The sequence below is a fragment of the Cydia amplana genome, chromosome 3 (assembly GCF_948474715.1).
Source record: "Cydia amplana chromosome 3, ilCydAmpl1.1, whole genome shotgun sequence".
NCBI lineage: Eukaryota > Metazoa > Arthropoda > Insecta > Lepidoptera > Tortricidae > Cydia > Cydia amplana.
The window spans coordinates 13,365,649-13,390,501 of NC_086071.1; the positions used below are offsets into that span (position 1 = coordinate 13,365,649).

The 24,853-nt window shown below is 37.1% G+C and overlaps 2 protein-coding genes and 1 long non-coding RNA gene across 3 annotated transcripts in view; all 3 read right to left on the bottom strand.

Moving 5' to 3' along the window:
• Positions 1-24,853, bottom strand: part of LOC134662858 (uncharacterized) — a 310,694-nt gene that overhangs the window by 257,874 nt on the left and 27,967 nt on the right. The gene's annotated exons all lie outside the window — the stretch shown is intronic.
• LOC134662556 (ribose-5-phosphate isomerase) lies at positions 884-1,804 on the bottom strand. The gene has a single exon (XM_063518822.1). The coding sequence runs from the start codon at positions 1,741-1,743 to the stop codon at positions 955-957; it is 789 nt and encodes a 262-aa protein (XP_063374892.1). The 5' UTR covers positions 1,744-1,804; the 3' UTR covers positions 884-954.
• LOC134662953 (uncharacterized) lies at positions 4,908-7,531 on the bottom strand. The gene is made up of 3 exons (XM_063519257.1): positions 7,412-7,531; positions 6,659-6,801; positions 4,908-5,662 (listed from the first exon to the last, which is right to left on the bottom strand). Exons 1-3 carry the CDS (start codon positions 7,516-7,518, stop codon positions 4,923-4,925), a joined length of 990 nt encoding a protein of 329 aa, XP_063375327.1. The 5' UTR covers positions 7,519-7,531; the 3' UTR covers positions 4,908-4,922.

Consider the following 24,853-nt stretch of genomic DNA (forward strand, 5'->3'; position numbering starts at 1 on the left):
TTTTTAGGAGCCGTCAAATATTCTTCCAGTTTCTGGTAATTTTCTTTAATGCTGGTGTTATCATTTATCAGGTCACGGATGTTTTCTGACAGTGATTGGGCTAATCCCTTGCAATTTGGATCAATATTCCTGTCTGGTGTTTTTTTAATATGTTTCCTGGATGCCTTTGGTAGATTCATTCTGAGTTTGCTTCTAATTAACCGATGGTCAGTGTTGAAGTTGAGATTTTGTATAACAGAAGTGTCTATAAATGCTTTTGGGTGGTTGCTTGTAATGTAGTCTATTTCATTTTTACTTTTACCGTTTGGAGACCTCCAAGTCCATTTATTGCTCGTCTTTTTTCTGAATAGACTATTGAGGAGGTATAGGTTATGTTCCATCAAGAAGTGTACCAGTTTTTGGCCATTTGCGCTTCGTTTACCAAATCCAAAATTTCCTATTATATGTTCCGTTTTGTTTTGTTTGACACCAACTTGTGCATTTAAGTCTCCCATGAGAATCACATTATTTTTTGAAAATGTTGTAACCACTTCAGACAAGTCCCCATAAAAGTTTTCAATTGTTTGCTGGTCAGCTCGTTCGGTTGGGGCGTATGTTTGTATGATTGTCCAGGTTTTGTTATAACTGGGTATTTTCATGTTGACAACTTATTTATTATTATAGATAAATTCATATCAAATAATCTATATTAAATTGTACAACGGGACTTAATTGGGATTAAGTCCTGTTGTACAATTTAATAATGTGTAAAAATCGTGAAAGTTTAAATCAGTGTTAATCTATATTAAAGATAATTATAAAAAATATACATATGTGCACCATACCAGAATTCTTAGATAAATCCATATACATTATATATATTTTCTTAACTCTACACTTAAAATTTATAATAATTATAGCCATGTACTTGCTCAGAAACAAAAAGTACTATAATAAATTAAAAAAAATCTAATTTTATGCAGCAGATCTCTCAACGACATTCCCCTCGGGTTGTCCAAAGTAAGCTTTCTGACACATGTTCACAAATAACCCTGTTTCAACCACTCCAGGTATCATCTTGATGGTTTTGTTGACATGATCCCAGTCCAAGTCTTGATTGGTGAACGTCCAGTCTAGAATAAAGTTTCCATTATCAGTCACAACAGGCCCGGCCTTGGCAATAGCACTTCGCAATTTCACTTCTCCTCCAAACAGATCCACAATTTTGTTTCTAATAGGAACATAAGCCATAGGAATAACTTCTACTGGGATCCCTTTCTTATATCTATCTCCAAGTTTAGAAGAGTCTTTAGTATAATCAGCAATCACTATCATTTTTTTGGAACAGGAAGCTACAATTTTTTCTTGTAGCAAACAACCTCCCCCTCCTTTTATCAAGGTCATGTTGGCATCCACCTCATCCGCTCCGTCAATGGTAACATCAATGCGAGGGTTCGTGTCGAGTTCTCCAAGGAATAGGTTATGCTTGAGAATGAGCTGTTTGGCTTGGAATGATGTAGGGATACAGGTCACCTTCAACTTTTCAGTCTCTACTCGTTCTGCGAGGCGTTGCACGGCGTATACAACTGTCGATCCGCTGCCGACGCCGAAGACAGAATCATTCGTCACAAACTCGTCTACCGCCCTGTACGCTGCCACTTGTTTTGCTTTTTCTAAGGCCATGTTTATTTTAGTACTAAAACGAACGCTAAATACGGTGACCTGGTACTTTACCAATGTAACTATAATGTTCTTTAGTAACATTCAATGTATTTTTGGAATGTTTTTCTATATACCTCACGGTAAACAGAGCGAAAAATATGAAGCTTTTAACCACGTGGTTCCTGGTATCCTGCAGACGAAAATGCACCATATGAATTATAAACATAAGGTTGTGCAGGTTGCGTCAAGCTAGCTACACTTGTTTGCCCTTGTCGCGTACTTTCGTCAACTGTCATGTCTGTCATTACTGTCAATGTCATACTGTCAATGTTAGGATTCGTTCAGAAAACCGAAAACTATATAATTCAAATAAATCTGATTATCCGATCGATCTCCAATCTCCAAATGTATAACTTGGTCAACCAGATCTTGACAGTAGAAAAAGGCGGCAAATTTGAAAAATGTAGGCGCGAAGGGATATCGTCCCATAGAAAATTTGAATTTCGCGCCTTTTTTACTGACAAGATTTGGTTGACCAGCTTATATGCGATTTATCGCCCCAACAGAGTGAGATGGAGCAATAATGTGAATGAGACCACGGATCGCAGCCGTAGAGGTACAATAATGTTGAGGTGAAATGAAGGAGGGGGGAGATGATCGAACGAGATGCTCTTATGGAACTTTCAGTAGGAGTAGCAGAGAAAGCAGTATTGCGTATGTTCTGGCCCTCACGGGCGCACGCGTATGGCACATTTATAGCTGGTCAAGCAAATCTTGTCAGTAAATAAAAGGCGCGAAATTCCAATTGTCTATGAGACAATATCCCTTCGCGCCTTCATTTTTCAAATTTGCCGCCTTTGTCTACTGACAAGATCTGCTTGACCAGCTATATATATATATACTTGGTCAACCAGATCTTGACAGTGGAAAAAAGCGGCAAATTTGAAAAATGTAGGCGCGTAGGGATATCGTCCCATAGAAAATTTGAATTTCGCAGGAGTGACACTCATAGACAAAGTGCCGAACCATTACATAAGAGGCTCGTTGCCCATACAGGACAAGCTAACGGAAACACGACTCCGATGGTACGGTTACGTCATGAGAAGGCCGGAGGACCACATGACTAGTGCTAGAGTGTACGAAAGGACCGAAAAAGAGTGGACGACCCCGACTTACATGGATGTCCGTAGTTACGAAAGACCTAGAGAATAAGAACATAGACCCAACGACGACCCGGGACAGATATAACTGGAGAAAATCGATTAGGAGAGCCGACCCCAAATAAAAGTGGGATAAGGCCGGAAGAAGAAGAAGAAGAAGAAAATTTGAATTTCGCGCCTTTTTTTACTGACAAGATTTGGTTGACCAAGTATATATAATACTAAAGTCCGTCAACCAAATCTTGTCAGTAGTAAAAGGCGGCAAATTTGAAAAATCGCGGGTTAGCAACACTGTGTTCGAATAATTCCAAAATGCGTGTCATCTGTGTTTTATCTGTGGAATGTGGATCGTGAAATTCGTGAACGACAGCCGTCACCTTATTTGTTTTCATTTGGTTTTCATTCTGAATCGTTTCTGTTTCAAGAGATATTTCTGCTGTCACCATTAAATACCAATACATTAAATGAGAATAAGCAAAGCTAAGGGGCCTACAATGTACAATCATGCTCGTTGATGGTAAACATTACTAAAAATTGAGGTTATGACAAGTACATGGAAGAACTCTTTCGAACTTTTAAGATTATGTTCAGTTTTTTTGTTTTAGGGTTAAAAGGCATAAATAAAATTAAAACGTATGCCTAAATCTATCCAACAAGACCATAAATTGTGTCCTGGAAGCCGTCCGTAGGCCCACCTGTCTAATATTTTCAGCAATCAGTTGTGACTATTTACAAAGATGCAATAGAATACTACAGAGTATTATGCTTGGTTGAAGTGACCCGGTAACATTGGTAACTTCATTATATTTTTTCAAATAATGACCTGAATTATAGTGTAAGCTAAAGTGACCCTTATCTTATTTACCTTTAAATTAAATAAACACCCAAATATCAGTTGTTTTATTTTCAATATGTAATCCTATTTTACAATATATACCAATCAAAAAAATTACACAGGTATGTCATATTCATCCAGAAGAGTACACTAATTTACATTAACAAGTGGCATATTATATTGTAAATAACAAATATATGCACTATCTAATTATCTGCATTTTGATATGATTTTATTTTAGTAAACTTAGAAGACATAGATAGGGAACAAAGAGAATATAAGCACTACGATAGGGAGTTGTTTTTGATATCTTCAAATTTGTTCATCATTTTGATTAACATTGTTTTAACATCGCTTTTAAATTGTCCGTCCGTTTCAAATTTTTTCAATAAACCGCGAGTGACAATTTGAGTTGACGTACGCAGGGCGCGCTCAGCGGAAAAAAAAATTCTTTTGGTGTCGACGTACATTGCTGCTTTTCTTAGCGCAATACTGCTCTTTGAGTGTTGCCCTACTTTAGTTTGCTTTACATTGCTACTGACAAGATTTGGTTGACGGACTATATTAATACTAGGTCTATCTATAGCCCCCAGACGAGTGTGGAGGGCGCTTACCATTGACATAATATCTCAGGAGTCTTAGGACTGGCCTTATACGTGCACTAAAAATGGTGTTAGTTCAGTGGTGTCTCTGGTGTCTCTCACGAATTCGAGCCAATCGTGCAGTCTAATGGCTCCTCTACACGATAGGCCAACGCCGGCCACTCCAAGGGACGCATTTATACGTTAGAGGGAGCAAGTGATATTGCTATCTCATTCTATCGCAAGGCTGCGTCCCTTGGAGTGGCCGGCGTTGGCCCATCGTGTAGAGGAGCCCTAACGCAACTAGTTGATTCCTTGAACGTTTCCCGCCTAAACTTTTTTTCTTGGATTTATGACCTTTGACAGGCACGGATGCGATTGCGAAGCTGCGACTATTGTTTTATGTTAAATTCGCTACTTGCGAAATATCATTTTATAACCTTGATCTATTTTTAGACATTAAGGATTGCAATAAGTCTGGCTCTGGTCAAATTGTGTGGTAAGGTAGGTTTATATTCAAATTATACGCAAATCTTTGTAGCAACTCCGTCAAGTGGACGGAAACTGGCACTGGACGGCAAACGGGCATAAGTACCCTATATGTTACATAATATCCGTTTTCGATAAATATCCCTTTTAATATTATAGATGGAGATAAAATAGATAGCCGGAGGCAATATCAATACACACCTGCTTTTAATAAGTTTATTTAAAGTTACAACTTTGGCGAACATCTAAATACAATTCCTTTAATTCTTTTAACATATTATCCTGATCTAGAAGGAGATTATTAACAGTTTCTAAATGAGACGTTAAACTTTTTTTCGATATATTGAAATTTTGGTTACATTCAACACTCAGATCATAGAACGTTTCAATAGCTTTCGGTATACCCGCATTATATCCATTGTAATCACTTTTGTTCCCACCTCTTTCACTAACGCTCGGATTTGCGAGTTTTTTCGAGAATTCTTTTCCGTTTTTATGTTGCATTTCACATTTAATTTTGAGTTTCATGTTTATATTTCTAAGATTGCGCAATTCCTCCGTAGTAGCTGCTAAGTTGTTCTCTACGATCTTTAGTTTACTTTTCAGAAATCTATTGTGTTGTTTAAGTCGAGCGCATTGATCGCGCGCGTTGCCATAGTCTACATAGTATTGTCCACAAGCGAGCAGGATAGTCTTGAGTTCCTCAATAAACGGCATATCTTTAGGTATTTCATTACGCATTTTCTGTAGTTTTTGATAAGCCATATGGATAAAGTTAGTAATAAATTGCACATCGTTATTCATATTGTAATTTTCCATTCGCAATTGTTGTATCAAACTTAGATTTTCGGCGTTACTCTTTGATAAGTCCGATGATTCATCTCTAATGTTCTTCATTTTATTCATGAGATGTTCCGTTTCTTTGTTTTTTACTGACAGTACTAATTTTGCAACATCTAAAAAATACGAAATCCTTTTAAAGCTGAAAAATATTTTTGTCAATCTACTGGTTCACAAACATGGTGAAAAATTATCAATCTAACACGATATCGTATCAAAACAAATAGCATTTATTTAGGTATAAAGAGTAGCAAATTATGAGTTCTTTCTAGTATTTTCATTGCGGTGGTGTGGTAAAGCATTTTGTATTTCACTTGGTTTGGTAGCATAGTTTATTGAACGTTCGTGCCGTGAAACGCTCGCAACGCTTAAGATGCGACTTTTTAAACTACCTACTCGCTACGCTTGTGGTTCAATTTTGGTGTCTTTCGCTTGCTTAGTTATTTTGAGCACTATTTTTCACACCATAAATCAACTTCATATCTACTTTATAATAGCCGTGGGTGCGGCGCACCGTGACCTCGGTGCGGTCAGGTGCGGTAGTGTGTTACGGCATAGAGAAATATAGTAAGACAAGAGTGCTCACTCCATACATCAGTTCAGACTATTAATTTCAGTGTCTACATCTAGCATCGAGTAGCGGAACTATCAGTACTGCTACTTGACAATAGATGTAGCACCGACCGGTAGGTCTTATCTGAACAGCATAAGACTTTCCGGTCGGTGCTACATCTATTGTCAAGTAGCAGTACTGATAATTCCGCTACTCGATGCTAGATGCTAATAGTCTTTTTGGTACTAAAACTGATGTATGGAGTGAGCACTCTACGGCTATAATATTAGCTCGAGGGCTTAACCTTTTCCACGCCATGTCAAAGTGACTAAAATCAAACACAAAAACTGTCACTCAGACGCCACATCATTGAAGTGTCAAAACTCAAGTTGAACTTTATGTATATGCACGTAGGTCGATGTTGCTCTGTGGTCTGTGACCGATTAATCGGTCTTTGGCGTTGAACCTACGGTGCGGATATATCGGTCATTGGCGTCCAAAAGGTTAAACAACAACTTTGCGCCCGTGTAAAACAAATAAACTACATACTATTACTCACTGCATACGGTCTTAATGTGCTCTTTAAGTTTTTTCAGCTGTCTATTTTTCATATCAACTATTGTTGTCTTACTGTTCTTTTTCAGAAAATAATCGGTATTTTTATATATAGGATGCTTCCCTGCCTCAGACTCCAATCTATACCTTGAATAGGAATAAGTATACATATTATTAGGTAGGTACTTATTCTTAGACTACGATATAAATGCATAAGTACGTAAGTATAGATAGAGTCTATAGGTAGGTACTTATGCTATACAATTAATACAATAGACATACGATTTTTACGACATTATTAACCGATAGCGCGACGCAAAGGAAGATAATCTCCCTACCGTCAGTTTATAATGTAACTAGCGAGATTATAATATGACGAGTGTTTACAATTTTACGGTGACATATATAATTATGTTTCATTGTGGCACTCTAAAGACCAAACGCGTGGGCCGATTTTATGACGCTAAGTACTTATTCGTCTCTCTATCACTCTTCCATATTAGTGCGCTAGAGAGACAGATAGCGTTTCGTTGTCGTAGAGCTAATGAGTGTTATGTTGGCTAGGCCCCCTGACTTCATAATATACAGTTAGCGCACTAATTTCGAGTAATCGTAGTGGAGCCCCGCTTGCCCCCTACCTACGCTATCGCGCTGGAGCACATGTTGCTACATTCGTCGCATCTCCACTTCCATACTTCGTGCGCGAACTATATAGTTATGTTCGTTGTACAACTGATATATTTAGGTAGGTACTTACTTTTGTATTTCATTTGCTATTTTAATAAGAGCATTCCGCATAATATCCCCACTATCGATTTCGTTGCGAAAATTTGTTAAAGAGTAAAGTTTTATGTCGTTATTCATTTTTGCAAATAGTTATTTGACGGTAACTATCCATTCACTATAGGAGTAATACAAATTCAAAATACTATTTCTATAAATTCTAAATATTAATCTGACTTTTGATTTTGATAGCTGACCATAGACATGTAACTTAGTGTCAAAAGAAAACATGGTCAAAACGTGTCAATGCACTACGCGGTTATCACACGCACCGATTCGATTTTGCACGGCACTCCGTTGTATGAGCGTGACAGCGCTATGCGCATGCGCATATATAGCGACGTCCCACTCGCTCACCGGAGCGGCGTGCTATTCCACATCCATGCGTTCGACGCCAATAGTCCGAGACTGAAATAGTGCCTTTCACCCAAGTTAAACACCCAACTTTTATATTTTTTTTATTTATTCTATTGGTTGTGGCTCTCTCAAAGTCGGTGCTCTAATCAATCTGAAGTCATTCTGCCGCTGCGAAGGGGAGTAATTCCATTCGGTGGCCATTCTGTATAAAATACTAATACTCTGTGGTCTTTGTTACTCAGTATAAACAAAGGAAACTGCGTGGAAGACATGCGGCGTGTCAGCCAATTTTCCAGCAAACGCCGCCGCCTCGTAGCCGCCATTTCGTTTGTTCGCGGGACAAGACCTGGTGTTCCCGACGCTTGTTGAAGTTCAGCGATTCAAGACCAAACCAGTCTAGGAAACCAAATGGGCAATCATGCTTTATTACCTACTTAATAGTCTTATCTACGGGTCAAACAATTCTGGTGAAATTTTGTAAGCTAATTATATAGCGCATGGGTGTTTGGTAACTTTATAAAATGGCGGATCCATGGGGATTCGTGAGGTCTGCAACCCACAGAGCCAGCAGTATATGTGCAGATGCGACCTCCGATTCTCTTGTCTATAAGTACTCTATAGATACATGTTACATATTATGAAATTTATGAATATCTTGTTCACTCTTGGTCTTGATACGACCATTTAAGTGTAAACAAGAATTTTTACGGCCGTGGTCGTCAGTTTGGGTTGCATCGGTTTGAGATTTATATTCTTACAGATTTCTTATTATCTTTCAGTGTTGCCCCCTACATAGGTACCCTAACGGCATTAGGTAGGTAAGTAGTTGTGTTGTGAATAAAGGCTTCGTCACACAGGCGCGTTTTCCGGGCGGGGCGTTAGCGCGGCGTGACCGTTTTGTATGTAAAAGCGGCGCGCCCCGCTCACGCCGCGCTCGGAAAACGCGCCTGTGTGACGAAGCCTTAACACTGATTCATCAGAGCCCTCGACTCGTTTTCACTCGGGAATGCACTTCAAGCTCGTGTGGTAACCATTTCACGGTCGATTTCTGCCGCACCACTAAAATATACGTATCTTCTGGACAATCTGCTGTAATGGAAAAAGGGTACGATGATAAAAATACTACTTCATATGTAATATAGGCTTGCAAAATTAGTTCAAAACCTGATTATGGGTCGGATTACATATCTATATAAAGGTAGGTAGAGTCTGTGCGGAAAGAGTCGTGGAATGTAAAGGGCCCAATACCTACCTACATTCCACGACTCTTCTCTTTCCGCACAAACTCTAAAATAATAAAATGTTTTTTAACGAAACGTAGAGACCGTTGGAGATCTAGTGGTAAATCTGCCGCCTTTACGGCTGACAACATTGGTTTACCAGTCTATAAAAATATTTTTCACTTAAATTTAACAAAATGTTATGAAAACCCAGCTCTTACCTAGATATTATGAAGTTTTTGCTACATCAGCGGTACAATGGAGTGATGAATGAAAATGATTCACCAATATACTTATTCTAAAAGGATCCCGATCTTCTTACTTAGCCGTTATCCGCACGGTCGGTTTATTTCAATTTCCTTCATAAAGACGCTATTCTCGGATTTGAAGTAGATTTATCATGCTCGGATAAAGCGGGCACTTTTTGTGCTTTTCTTATGCCTGGATCTGACCCGAGATCTGTCCACTTAATGTGAATAATGGTGTGCGATGGGAAACGAATGCGAACCGAACACAAAAGACAACAATACGAAGTGATTCCAAGATTTGATACAAGGGTTTTTGGCGGAATATTGTATATACTTGTAGTTATAAGTATGTATATTCCATAATTATGGAGTTATGTATAACTAGTTTCACTAGCGTGTGCCTGCGACTTTCCCCCTTATTCATAAAACTGAGCGAACCCTCAATTCCTTTCTTCCTTAATTTTGTATCGCAACGCAACCAACGCCAAGGTTAAAATTTTCCACAGCTTGCTAGAGTTGACCAAACGTAATTATGAAAAACGTGACTACGGATTATTGTAAAAAACGTCTTCTTTCTAAGTCGGTCAAAAATGTAGGTAACCAATGTCACCCGCGTCTTTTGTTATTTTGTCCAAAATATATTTTATTTTATTAATCCCTTTATCTCAACCTCGTGTTACCCCCCCACTGGGGCACAGTCTGACATTAACGCAAAGCGAAATGCAAGCTGCCGTAGCTAGTAGCACGTTTCTCAGATAATGTCCCCTCTTGAGTAGCACAGAACCGTCTAGGCAAGACGATCAGATCAAGTCGAGTCGCCCAAGGACTTCTTGTGAAATGAAGATCAAATGGAGAGCCGAGGAATTCTCGGCAGGGTAATCGATCTCGTGAATGCTCACAATTTCGGAGGACGTAGGAGCTTGTAGGTGCCTATTAGAGCTATGCAAAATTGCATCTTACTTATATAATGCGTAGGTAATAATTTAGCATGTCACAAATGCCCAAAGTTCTTTTCAACTTTGTCGCAGCTTCCATATATCGTGAGTGAATAAAGAAAGGTTCGATTGTCGACAGTAAATTATTTATGTCAAAGGACCGAGCACTGAAAAGTAAGATTACAAGTTGTTGGAATGAGAGACCACATAAATAGTTAAATCTGCTACTCTAATACAATTTGTAGTAAACCATGATCCCGACGCTAAGGTCGCATTATCGGATTGGAAAAAACTGTTACAAAACAATGTTGTGATAGCGAAAATGCAACTTAAGCTGGTGGGATAAAGTTGGGATTTGTTTGGTCCGAGCATCGTAAGTACTAGGGAGAGTTTTACAATGTTCATGTGACGGCAGGACCTTTTTGTTAGACCTTTTGTGAGGAGAATCCGCGATGCCCTGGGGCCTGTGGGGCACGGTTTCCATTACACGGGAGAATTTTACAAAGATACTTTGTTTTCTGTAAATTTTACACCAAATTCAATAACGTCATTTTACGCTAATACATTTTGATCAATTTTGAGGATTTAGTTCTTTGTTTAACCTGGAAATCCCCATTTATAATATCGGTATAACAACCATATTACAGAATATCGCTAGTTGATCCGAAAGGTATACAAACTTACCTAATTAGCCAACAACTGCCAATGTATACAACTATGCTACCCCCCCCCCCCTAATTGCATCCAGATTTCAACTAGTAAATAGCGATCGACAAAGGTAACTCAAAGCAATTATTTGCAGCAACGCATTTGTGTAAATTGTATATGTACTAGCAAAACTGTGATGCGTCGCGTGAACTTTTATGAGTTATAAGTCTTTAAACCGAAAAAAGCATTCCCTTTGTTCTGTTTATCCTCTTTCGGTGTTTTTATGACAGTAGAGTGAAAGGATTTTTTAAATATTTTTATACGTTTCAGATCTTTTTATCTTTGTAAATTTCACTTTTTATGTATCAAGTTTAGAGGCAATGTAAGCTAAATATTATAGTTTATTGATTGAATGCGCTCACATTCATCATTAAGTAATTCATTATGAGCTTGAGGTATATTTTCTCTATGTAAAATATAGAGAACAATATTTTACATAGAGTTTACCAAGAAAAGTCTGCAACGATCTTGATAACATACGCAGTGCAAGTGTTATTTATACGTCATCATTTCATAGAAGTTTAATTGACGTTTATAATAACACTTGAGTACTGCGTGTGCTATCAAATATAGACTATCCTTGGTCTAACTCTCATAGGTACTTATTTATGATTGCCTAACCATTTCCACCACCACCTTCTTAATTAAATGACTAAGAAGTGCCACTGCCACAAGCATGTTGTCTTTAGGTTTAGACATTTCTTATTTTAAATTATTTTTGTAGCGTATTATGTTGCGCGTGATCGGATAGAGACATAGAGACTTGATCTTTTATTATTTAGCGTTATTTTTAGTTACATATATTATGATAGTCGTTGACCCTACAATACTTCATAGGTAGGTAGTCCATAATTTTTACTTCAAAAAATATTTCTTTACAAAGATGGAGCTGAAATATGCACCTACGTGTTACAGCTAACACAGACAGACTACACCCCAGCTACAACTTATATTCTGACAGCTGCAGTCAGAGCAGAATTACCATACAAGTTGTAGCCGCGATTACAGTCCGTCTGTCCTAAGTATGTATCAATTGTTAAAACCGTTATTCCTCCAAACAAAAAACTCCACACAGGAGATTACATGACTACTAGCAGAAGTCACGAAGAACATCTGTTAACCAACTCCTAAACTTTCGTTAAAGAACAAAGTACTTACAGCGTGTGTCCTTAGGGCTTCGCGACGCTGAAACTTTCAATATAAAAGTTCACTCAATATTCGACTACGCGGCCGACTTATGTGAAACATACCTTCGCTTATGGTTTGGTTGTCTCCAACTTAAAGGTCAGAGATTTATGTTGGCAAATGGCGCGTGTCGATGTTGCCTCCCGATTTTATTATTATGCCTAGGGATCCGTCCAAAGTATTTGAAACAGGTACGTACTTGTTTACGCTTCAGGCCTAATTGTATGAATAAAGTATTAGGTAAAAGTGTAGGCATTAAACAGACAAAGTAGTGGGCCAAGCCATTGCGTGCTCCGTCTAAGATCCCTCTAATAAAGACGGATGGTGTGGCCTCGCTAAGCCGCACCGCAACTTGTCCTCGCCTTTATAATTTATTTTTATTTCTCCTCTTAAATTTACCAAACCGTGTTTCAGGGTTCCGCGGCAATAATAATAGGTAATGTTTAATTATGTTTGCCGTGAAACTACGCTGTAGGTACCTAACTATAGCCTAGTTTAATTCATGATAATGAGATATACCTGAAAGTGTGTGTGCCAGTTAGGTAGGTATACCTATACTAATTAGATGACACGGGTTTCTCATTTACATATATTGCTTGGAATTAAGATTAAAGGTGTAAACTATTGGCACAGTCCCGAGGGCCCGATTCGGATTTTGTAATAGACATCTTTTAGACATCGCCAAGATACGATACTTAACGATATGTTTAAGATCTAACCTGTCAAATTTTACATTTCCGCGATTCTGGAGATACTCTTGAACGATTTCCACAAGATATTACTTAGAGATCTAATTCACATCTAATAGATATCTAACACGATCTATCATAAAAGTGACATTGGTTGCCCGAATTGCGCTGCAAAAGAGAACTAGTTGAAATCTAAACTATAACGTATCTAGAATGGATCTAGTACGATGTGTCGTCAAATCTTGAAGTCGAATACGGCAGTGAGACTTGTAAATTAGTGCCCCATATTTAATTCCACTTGGCTTATAGAACTGCGATAATAATTGCGATTGTAATTACGAAAGTAATTACAATAAGTACGTAGATTCTACAAATGGGTGATTTGTTGGGAATATTTTCGAAACGATAATGTCAGGTGATTTCGCCGACGAGGGCTGCCACTGCCAACAATGCAGTAAAAACGGTCGGCGTAATTACGATCATTTCACTTCCCATTTCATTAACATTGAACGCAGATCAGCGTTCTTTATTGTAATGGACGAATCGCTTTCTGATACGTTTGGGTCTTTGAAAGGCACCTTTTTGAGGTAAGAAGGTAAAGTGGGAATGAGGGATATGGCGAAACTATAAGGGTTCCTAATTGACTACGCAACCCTAAAAACGGTCGTATTAAATTGTAGCATGTAACATCGCACCTACTTATACACATTGATTATGAAACTAAATAACTTTAATTAATATATTATTTTAATGTTTTTTTGTTGGTTTTAAGTAAAGGATCGGCAACCGCATGTACTACGTAGATCGCTTATCATTAGGCGGACCGAATGCTTATTTGCTTAGTATTTAAAAAAATGCTTATCTTTGAGGGTAATACAGGATCTAGCCTCGAAAAATAAATGTTACAGGTCAAGTAAAAATTAATTATGTTGTAAATAACTAAATTAGCAAACGGATTAGTCTGGTGGCTGTCATGGGTGCAAGGTTGATGTTCGTGTCGCTTACCTGCTGCTTCAACGGAGGCAACTATTTAAATGGTCTCCTTTAATGCGTAGTTGTTACGTATGTAGAGGGCAAATTATACGAAGATTCTGCTCAGAAACGAGTACATTTTTGTGGTTAGGTAGACACGCAGCCACGTGTGGAACGAGGGTAGGAGTGAATTTTCTGCCCCGCTGCGCTCCGAGATGAAGAGGCCTGCGGGAAACTAACGCGCTCACTGAATAAAATAATGTCCACATTTAAGTGGAATGTACCGCGGAGATCAATTTAACACTAGTTTGTGGTTTGCATTTCTCGTAATGTGGTGAACCGCCCACGTCCGCCCGCTAGGTATGTATAATAATTATAGGTGAACCAGGATCTATTGAGGGTGCGCCATGTTGCGGAATTTCACTGGAACTAATTTTTTCATACTACACTGAATTGTCACCCTATACATGAGAATAACAGCGCCCTCTTGACAATTATCATATATTACTGGTCAGGCTATAGATATGTAGGTACCATTGTATACTGTGTTATAGGTTATACGTAAGTAAGTGATACATGTTTATTTAATAATACAACTCTTTTAATTTCAATTTCAAAATCTTTAATGTTAAAACAACACATGTCAAAAATTACAATAAAATAAAAATAACAACACAAAATAATCAACTAACACTAAATTACAGAGACATTTCCAGAATAAAAAAACAAAATAAACAACACAAAATTAAAAATATAACTGGTTCAAAATAATAATAATTAAGGACAACTCGTTGATTCGACGATCATTGTCCCGATAGTCGTTTCAGTGAACGGTCTAATAGCGAAGAGTCTCGACCAACATCTTGAGAGACTCTCGCTAGGTGGTTGGATCAAGGGCCAGATGCAGAAGGCGGTGATCTTGGACACGGCGCGGATAGTCCGCCGGTTCCTCTCTCTGCGGCCCTGACCACCGGCAGCTTAGGCCTTGCCCCGCTGCTGGCGGCACCCTAGGTTAGGTTTTTTATAATGTGTTTATATGTATTTTTTTTATTGTTTTGTAAGTGTTTTTATATTTTACTTTTATATCCATATTATAAATAACCTAACTTGTGTTGAAAAATAAATAGAGTGAATTAAGGACAATAAACAATCATATAAGATATCACAAATGTCAATATTATGCAAATTTTGTAAAAAATGCCTTATCTAACAAATAGGCTTTCAACTTTTCAACAAACAGGTCATAAGAAGCCGCCTCTTTAATACTAATAGCTATTTTGTTACTAGCGGTAACAGTATAAGGACTTATAAAAGTTAGGAAAAAGTAAGTTAGGAATATGAGCCGTCATAGTTGTAAGCCTGAATAGCGTTGAAATTGATACGTACTGTAATTATAGACAAATTGGCTAGGTACCTACCTAATTTATGTAGATTGATCTACAATCAATTTATCTATCATTTTAGGAACGTTTAATTGTAATTGCCCAACATGCAGATGAATGTCCGCTATCAACAACTAGGTACAAACAGAACATGCACTAACAACGTAGGTATTTGCGTTCGTTCGAAATTCCCCTCTCGTTTGGACGCAAAACATTTCACCTGCCGTAGTTTATTACCTATTCAGCGGACTCGCACAAATAAAATTGTATAATGCATAAGCGAACGGCGAGTTTGATTTACGAGACACGGGCGGCCGGCGCAGCCGCACCGAGTCACGCTTTGAATAACTAACATAGGGCCATTCAAATGCTCCATTGGCGATGCTAAACTGAAATATACACGATTGGCCACTTTAACTAACATGTATATGTTAGAAACCTATTTTACAGTTTACAGTAATTACTAAAGATTAGGTTTCATGAACATTGCAACGATTAGGATTATACCCATTAGAGAGTTTTTGAATACAACGCAATTAGTTTATTAGTTAATGCAAGTTTTGTTTGGATAACGTATAGGTATCATTTTTGCTACATTATACGACTTGTAGTCTAGTGCTACAAGTGCTACGCCGTAGAACTGCACGGCGCGATTCGGGAAATGAATTAGAAATTCACTAGATATGAAATAGTAAAGATATGTGACGTTCTACGGCAAAAGGTACCTTATGGCGGCTGGCGCTTACGCTATTATTAACGCCGCTCCAATATCCAGCCGGGGCAATGGTACCTTTTGCTGTGGAACGTCACATATCTTTACTATTTCATATCTAGTGAATCTATATATCATTTACCGAATCGCGCCGTTAGTTACGGAAAACAGAATTAGTCGCAGCACCTCGTAGGTAGGCCGACTCCAACTTATTTACAAATCTTACCGCTCAATTTTCTTCCTTAATATCCGCGAATTCTAAAAAGATGAAGTTGGATGGTCCGATGGTAGGTTACACTAAATCTTACCAGGGCCCTAGGCAAGATGACAATCGTTTGCGCCGTAGCGAACGAAACGCTAATGTCATGTCTCTCTATCACTCTTCCATATTCGTATGACACGATGTGTTATAGTTATAATTTGTTTGTATTTTGTATTGCTTGAAAGCAACACAAAAATCAGAAATGACAGGTAAAGTCTTGCAATCGTCCATGAAACGCCCCTTACAAAACGGTAACTATCCTGAGTAGGTAGGTACATCAACTAACGGCCCGATTCGAACTTTAAATACTTTTTTTATATAATAAAAATAAACAATAAATTTTAATTATAACTAGAAATAAAATAAAAAACACAAACTACCTAGCTATAAAATAAAATAAAACACAAACTACGTAAACTTACCTACCTATAAACCAATTATTAAAAGAACACCTTAAAATACTTACGTCAAATATTATAAATAAATAAATAAATAAATATTGGGGGACATCTTACACAGATCAACCAGAAAATTATGATCAGAAGATTATGTTACGTTTTGTTTGAAGAAGCGTATCTAGACGTATTATTTGACGTACCTATCTTAAGGCCGTGCATCGAAAAATAACAGGATCTTAGAAACGTGGCAGTGGCTAGCCCCGGAAACAAACAGTAGTGATTTTCGGATATATGTTTCTTGACTATATGATAAGTGATTTCGTAGTAGTCGAAACACGAATGCTTAAAATTTTCTCGATAGAAAATAAATCCAAACTTACGTGTTCATTTTTCGGTTTTAGTTTCGTGCAACTAGAAAACACATCCCTAACCAGCACAATCCACCTTACAGCAAAGGTTTTCATCTCGTCTTAACTTTCAAAGAACTAAATATTAACTTATTATCCTTTACCGATGGATTTATTATCGATTTTTGATTTCATGAATTCAACAGCAAACGCCCATTTTACGCAGTTCGGTTTCTCTTTCTGTCATGCGTCAAAGTCATAAATGCATCCTTTATGCCAGTAATGTTAGATGGCCGTCGTGCCTCAAAGAGGTAAGACCTATGTCACTTCGCGCAGCGCTCCGAATTACGTAAAATTTTAATATCCAATAAACGTTGAGTCGTAACTCCATTGAGTAGTAACGGAATCGGAGGTAAACCTATGATGGTGCCTTCTTACAGGCCTATATGTTACGCATGTGTGCGTGTTTGCTTAGCTACGTCATGCTACGTCGAAATCTATACTCTTTGTCAGTTACAACGGGTTAGGAAATTTCGACAGATATTGAAATGTATCGGTAGCTGTTTGGTATATAGCCATCAGAATCTAACCGTAACTTTTTGCTTTATTTTTGTTTGAAAATAAAATATCTATAAGAATATATTTTTTGCTTTTTTTCTATTGTAATGATAAAAATAAATCTAGTATGTTTCATGCTCAAATAATTTAAAATAATTGAATAAATATTATAAACTAATTGATATTATTCGTTTTAATTATTATATTATTAAGTTTGTTTGAATAAAATATTTTATTTCAATAATACGAAAAGTTATTATATTTAAGTACCACTAAAAAAAGTCCCTACTTACAAAAACTCACTTGCACGGGCCGGGGTTCGAACCCGTGACCTCCGGTTTGAAAGTCGCACGCCACTACAATTTCACATAAGTAATTTACAATGACATGATACCGTGGAAAAAGTGAATATTACAATGTACTGTGTTACTATCATTTTATAGTTTATTTTGGCTTGACAAGGAGGAATGAGAAAAACGTGCAGAGCGAGAGGATTAAATCTCTCTGTCCCTTTCTTAAAGTAGCCAATCCTAATTATGACATCTGTTTTGATATTAATTCTTTGAACATAATTTGTCGATGTTCTTTTTTATATCATCGAGAAAGATTTTTATTAAAAAAATGTGTTGAATTTATATGTTTTATTTATGTTTTTTTGGCATAAATTTCATTACTTTTGACAAATTTTGATTGTGATGACAAACGATTTGATGTGATGTGTGAAACGAACCATGTGATCAACGATTTATCTAATAAAACTTCATTTAGTCGAAAAAAATAGTTGTCTACTACCGGGTGGAAAAAAATTATGGGCCCTGGAGGGAAAGTGCCTTAAAACCTTAAGTTTGCTCATTTTACTTAAATGAAACATTATTGTTTTTTAAAGAAACAACTGCATTCAAAGATTTTTGAAGTGAAAACTTCTTTAGCGGCGCTAGGCACTTTTTGAGGTGGGGAAAAAATGATAAACTCGAGACAGTGTAAGGCGATCATGTGACCGTAAGGTTTAGATGGCATTTAAATCAATAAAGAAAAACTCAATGACATTACATGAAAAAGGTTATAATCTTGTACGGGCTGAAATACGAGGATCTCACAGTATTATAACTTTATATCACTCAAATATAATTCAATAAAGCTACATCTTGATGAAATCGCTAATAAAAGTGAACTCTAGTACTGGTGAATAAAACTCAAAATATCATGACCAAATATATTTAGATGCGAGGTCTGCAAGGTAACTTTACAATTTCTATTCGAATTTTAAACAATTAACGCTATAAATTTGAATTTCGAATTTTAAACAAGCTCACTGACCAGCAATTTCGGAACCAAAAGTTTTCAATAGAAAGGAGGATGGGTCATTTATACATAGTGCTGCAGACATTTTGGACTAGTCATTGAGTTTTCACTTCTGTCGGCACTCCCGGAATGCAACACGTTGTTTTTTTTTTTAAATTCGCTTAGTCGCGCCCGGGAATCGAACCTACTTTTTCCACACTGTATAAAAGAACACAAATGCTTTTCTTCTGGTAACTTAAATGTTCTATCTATCTTGGTGATATGTCAATGCAATCAAATAATCTGAAAAAATAATAATAACCCAATTTATGAATTCCGTTCCTTCAGAAAAATGCGAAATGTACGTACAATTTTTAGGGATATCGTACTTTTCCCAGAGACAAATTTAGTTGGCTAAGACACATTTTCACTGATTTGGGGTCTGTACTAAAAATCTAACATAATATGATAAGGACTTAATCGTTTTAAGCTCAAGAGTGAGTTTTCCTAAAGCTTTTTCTAAAAATTATGTCTTTATTAACGTTAGGAGTGCACTGCAGCATGTCAAATGTATGCCAAAATGTCAAGGGAGAGAACAATAAATTAAGTTTAAATTCCACTTCCACTCATCAGCAAAGTGATATAAGTATATCAGCAGTTTAAAGTTATTTTAGATTACAAAATTAGCGCATCAAAAAAATCAAAGTGCATAGAAAAAAAGTCTTCAGGAGACTTTTTTTCTCATAATCAGTCATAATAAAATTGATGTCTCTTGGGTCACCAGAAAAGTCACCAGGGAGAACGATGACCCAAATCACATTTAAAAGAAAATGTAAATTTTGTGTACTACCTACGAACATTTTTCAAAAAACTATGTTTTTATAACATATTAGACCCAGGATAGATCTAATACCTCTTTTCGTACCCCGGATAAAATGGTCGGCGACTAAAAAAGTAACTGAAACGTTACGTTATTAGGTTCACGATGCCGCGTTGTACCCTTGCCTTCGTTGCGATATGTTTGGTAAGTCAGGAGACTTAAAAAATGAGCCATGATTTTGGGACATATTAACAAATATTTTTTTGAATATATATTAATTTTAGCGGACTTTAATAATTTACCAGTTAAATTAGATGTAAATACCTTTTTAGTTAATCGTTAATATGATATATTAGTAGCAGTAAAACACTTTATTGTACAAAAAGACACATAAAACATGAAAAAACACACATCCTTCGTATATGGTAGAATATATTTTTCACACTTATAAGTAAAAACCAAAACCGATACGCGATTGGGATACGCTCTTTTTGTATGGGATAAAAAAAATTCTCCTGGGTCACCAAGAAAAATCGACATATTAAAATAATTCAGTTCGTTTTTAAGTTCTAGTCAGATTGACTTTTTGGTTATTTGAGATAAATTACAATAACGCTTAGATTTGAAAAACATGATTTTCTATTTTGTTGCGATCGACCCGGGTAATAAAAATACGGCGAAGTTGTACTTTTGTTTGTTGTCGTTGTAAAATGTATTAAAAAATAATGTAGGCTCCCCTGACAATTGAAATTCAAAATTATCCAGAAAAAGCGGCCAAGTGCGAGTCGGACTCGCCCATGAAGGGTTCCGTATTTAGGGGATTTATGACGTATTAAAAAAAAAACTACTTACTAGATCTTGTTCAAACCAATTTTCAGTGGAAGTTTGCATGGTAATGTACATCATATATTTTTTTTAGTTTTATCATTCTCTTATTTTAGAAGTTACAGGGGGGGGGGGGACACACATTTTACCACTTTGGAAGTGTCTCTCGCGCAAACTATTCAGTTTAGAAAAAAAATATGTTAGAAACCTCAATATCATTTTTGAAGACCTATCCATAGATACCCCACACGTATGGGTTAGATGAAAAAAAATTTTTTGAGTTTCAGTTGTTCTAAGTATGGGGAACCCCAAAAAAAATTTTTTTTTTCTATTTTTGTGTGAAAATATAATGCGGTTCACAGAATACATCTACTTACCAAGTTTCAACAGTATAGTTCTTATAGTTTCGGAAAAAAGTGGCTGTGACATACGGACGGACAGACGGACAGACAGACAGACAGACATGACGAATCTATAAGGGTTCCGTATTTTGCCATTTGGCTACGGAACCCTAAAAATGAGTGTTTCAAAAAGGCACCCTGTATTCCTTACATAACTAAATAATCTCTTATTCAATAAAACATATAATTACTAAACACTGTGATTTATTTCAAATAAATGCAAATCGATCGGATAAAAGATATTAATACCTACCTATACAACAATGAATACGAGTACAGTCAGCTGCAATAATATGTTACACACCGAAGGCCGTTTTGCGGTAGATCATGTTAGATCTTATTTGTAGAGCCATAAGAGCGTGTCACATATTTTTGCGGCCGTCGAAGAGTAACATATTATTGCAGGTGACTGTACCTATGAAAAATTCGAGGGTTAAAAAGTATTTCAACCAAAGCATTTATAATAATAACGACTATGGACGCCTGCAACCCCAGGGGTATTGTAACCCCATAACAATAAGGTTGAAATTTGCATTTAGTGACCGCAAAGTCAGGTGAGCGTAATCAAGTAAATCTGTTTTCATCATATTTTATCAAAAATAATCTCTTTTCTGTTCTTGTGCTATTTTCTTATTATCAATACTCTTAACTTATATGCTATATACGCTGCTGCTTCTATGCTGTTAACGTCTTCCAAAACAACAATAAATATGCAGGTTTATGAATTAATTATTTTATTGTTTGCTATTATGAACAAGTAACAACGCCATCTGTTTCAATTTTTTCCGAATTTAAGTTTCTGGCCGACCGCAGCGACCGCGTATAATGGTAGTTAACTTCTGTAACGTTAGATGGTGCTAAAAGGTCACACAAACTTCACGTGGGGCGCGAAGCGTTTCCATGTGTGCGTGTTAGCGGGGAGGGAAGAACTAGCGGGCGTGGTTTACGAAGCGCCAGACGCGGCTGCAGTAGGCCCTTAAAGTTCGAATCGGGCAGTAAATCTACGCATAAGCATATAAGTATTACTTAAACAATTTGCCTTAAACGTCCGAAAATTTACAATCCACAACACGAGTCGCCTTAAGTTTGGAATTCTCGTCTGCTCATATGGTCAAACCTTTCAGTTGACCCTCAGGGTGCGGTTACACTAAATCCCTGAAGGATCACGCAACACGGTTTCGCTTTCACGAGTACATTATTAGAAAACTTCAGTTTGGGACTTAGCACGGTAAAGTTGTCTTACTAAACATGGCGAGAACTCAACTTTTAGAACAAGACATAAATTACCCCGAAAAACAAGTTTCTTCTACACGAACAAGTCCAATTGCTTGAGAAGTTGCAAAAATGCGAACATGAATTTTGGAATGGGGTCATTCTTCAAAATCGAATTATTTATATCTAGTGTACGGACATATGAAGCGGAACCAAAAAAGCAGGGTAGGTACTAAAATTAGTTCAATTATAGTTTGGCTCAGGACTATCTCATTTGAAACATAGACAGAGAAAATCATACTTTCATTGTCTTACGCTACGCACCCAAAAGAAAGGGAAGAGTATAATTTTCCTGGTTCTTGTTGTGTTTGCCTGGCTATATGTTAAGCATTTTTAATATCCTTACCTGAAACTCGACTTGGGTAATCGCTATTAAAAAATTAATAAAAAAACAATAAGTCCCATCAACGTTTTAAGCCCGACACTGCACTCGACTCGTGTGACTCGTGGTCCCGGAAAAATACCTACTTACAGTTCATTCGCGTAGCTAGATGTTGACTTTGGCCAGTTTTTCTCAAGAATCACGAGTGCAGTGTTGTGCTCAAAACTTCAGAGATACCTATTTCTCAAGTTTATACGCGATTAAATGGCGCTGTAATTAGGTAATAATAAATAATCCGAATCTAAACTTAATGCTGCAACAATAGTGCTGTTGCAGTCGCCATTCGAAGGTAAGCTTTATTAAATAAAATGGATGTGATATACGAAAGAAAAAGTGACTAAAAAAGACTCGAGTGCCCGGCTGGGATCGAACCAGCCGCGGCAGATGCCTCAACCACCACCTGAGTCACGGCGGTATGGGTCGAATTTTCGAGTAGGTACATTATATCCAATCTTTACGGTGCCCTCTGGTCGAATATAAACTGTCATTCAATAGAACTTGCTAACAATGTAAACAAAAGTTACTAGTAATTTGACATTCAGTGTCAATTTTAGTATGGCGGTTTATTTACATAGTTAGTAAGTTCTGTTGAATGACATTTTACCTAAAAATATTTTGATAGATGTAATTTGCATTGTTTTCTAGTAGTAACTAAACGTTATGTGTAAAAATCGTTAAGACTTAAATCAGTACATAAGGTGATTGTGTCTGTGCTGTCTGTGTAAGTCTCGTATAATCGATTACAGTCGATGCATGGTATGCTACGTATGTACGTACCCCCAGCTGAGTGTACTTACTTAGGTGTAGAAGGAAATTTAATCAGCTAATGGAGAGATGAGGTGCCGGCCGTCTATGGAGATCACAATCTGGCTGCACGCGAGCTGGATGTATGGCAGATTGGCAGGTTATCTTAATATTAACCGTATTTCAGAATGGGCACGTGTCTAGTAGGTAAGAAGAATATACCTATACACAATATTATGACTCTTACTCATACGGTCACATATTATCTTACCTGCATTTGAAACTCATTAAGGGAAGAATTTAAGTGCAAGATTTTAATTCTGGTAAAACACCTGTTTACTATATAATAGTTTTAAAATATTCGTGTCCGATACAAACTTTAAACCTCTTTTTAACCCGTAAATGAATTTACAAACACGCTGGAACAAACAACTCTTCTTATATTCAGACGTAAAGTATTTTAATATTTCTACTAAGTTAAGCTGGTCTCTCATTAGAAAAAAAATCACTTCTAATATAAACTTCCACCTCCTTTTGAACCCTCTGAGATGATTAATTTTCAAAAATGGTGTTAATCACGTCTCTTGTTTTCCAACATTATGCCTGTCTATAAAGGGCCAGTTGCACCAACCAAATTTAGCGGACTGATCAACACCAATCCGCAGTGTAGTATGAAACTTCCCATACGATAAAATTTAGCGAACACTTTAACGATGACAAACAGTTTGGTGCAACCGACCCTAAGTTTCAAGTCCCGCACCGCAAAAACTAGTTGTAAGACAGTCCCAATACTCGGCTACCTTCTATTAGAAATAACCACCACCACCAACCCACCACCAACCACCTGACGTAAGTGGCAGACCAAGGTATCCCTACATAATATATTCAAGCCGTTCCGTGGAAACACCTCCCGAGCTTAAATATAGATTACTACAGGGCAATGAATGCGCTTTGTGATTGCATTATTACTGCCTTTCCCTGGAGCGCCGTTTGAGTTCTAAGTACGCATAAAAACGTAAGCAATCAACGAGCCAGATGTTTTTCCGAGGTCATAAACGGGCGAAGCGTAAACTGTCAATTAAGTTCGAATTTCGATACCTTCACAATACTCGTTCCTTTACTTGTGTGCTCGTACCATAAAACTGTAGGTAGCTAACTCGACCAAGTTTAAGCAGTGTCTTTGGTCTTAGCCTTAGAACATTTAATAACTTACCGTACTTTGGGATCTACGGCATAGAGAGTTAGCCAAACTAAGTCATGAGAAAATTTCGATATCCTTCGTATTCGGCTTGTTTACTTCCGCTTTCATTCTATATAATGTTAGACTATTCACTACTTACATTTATATATAAAGTGTGTGGTTTCAGTTAGGTACTTGGTGTGTGTCATGGTAGCTATAAAATCTGAACTTGTTTTGATATTGGCATTAGTCGCCGCTGTGCTCGATTTGATATTAATACATACATACCATGTAAGTTAGTATGTCAAGAAATTCTTGAAGTTTGATTAGGCTTCTAGGAGCAACATTCTACTTTACATTAAATTTAATCTCGATTTGACAACACTCGCAGGGCTCTCGCTCGCACGTTACATTAGGTTTCATGGAGATGAAAGGTCCATAGCCCCGACATCTATTACGACGAATATTACGTGTCCGCTTCATGCGCTTTTTTCAATGCGTCGTTTAAAATGATTCCCTACCTATTTGTTTCCTTGGA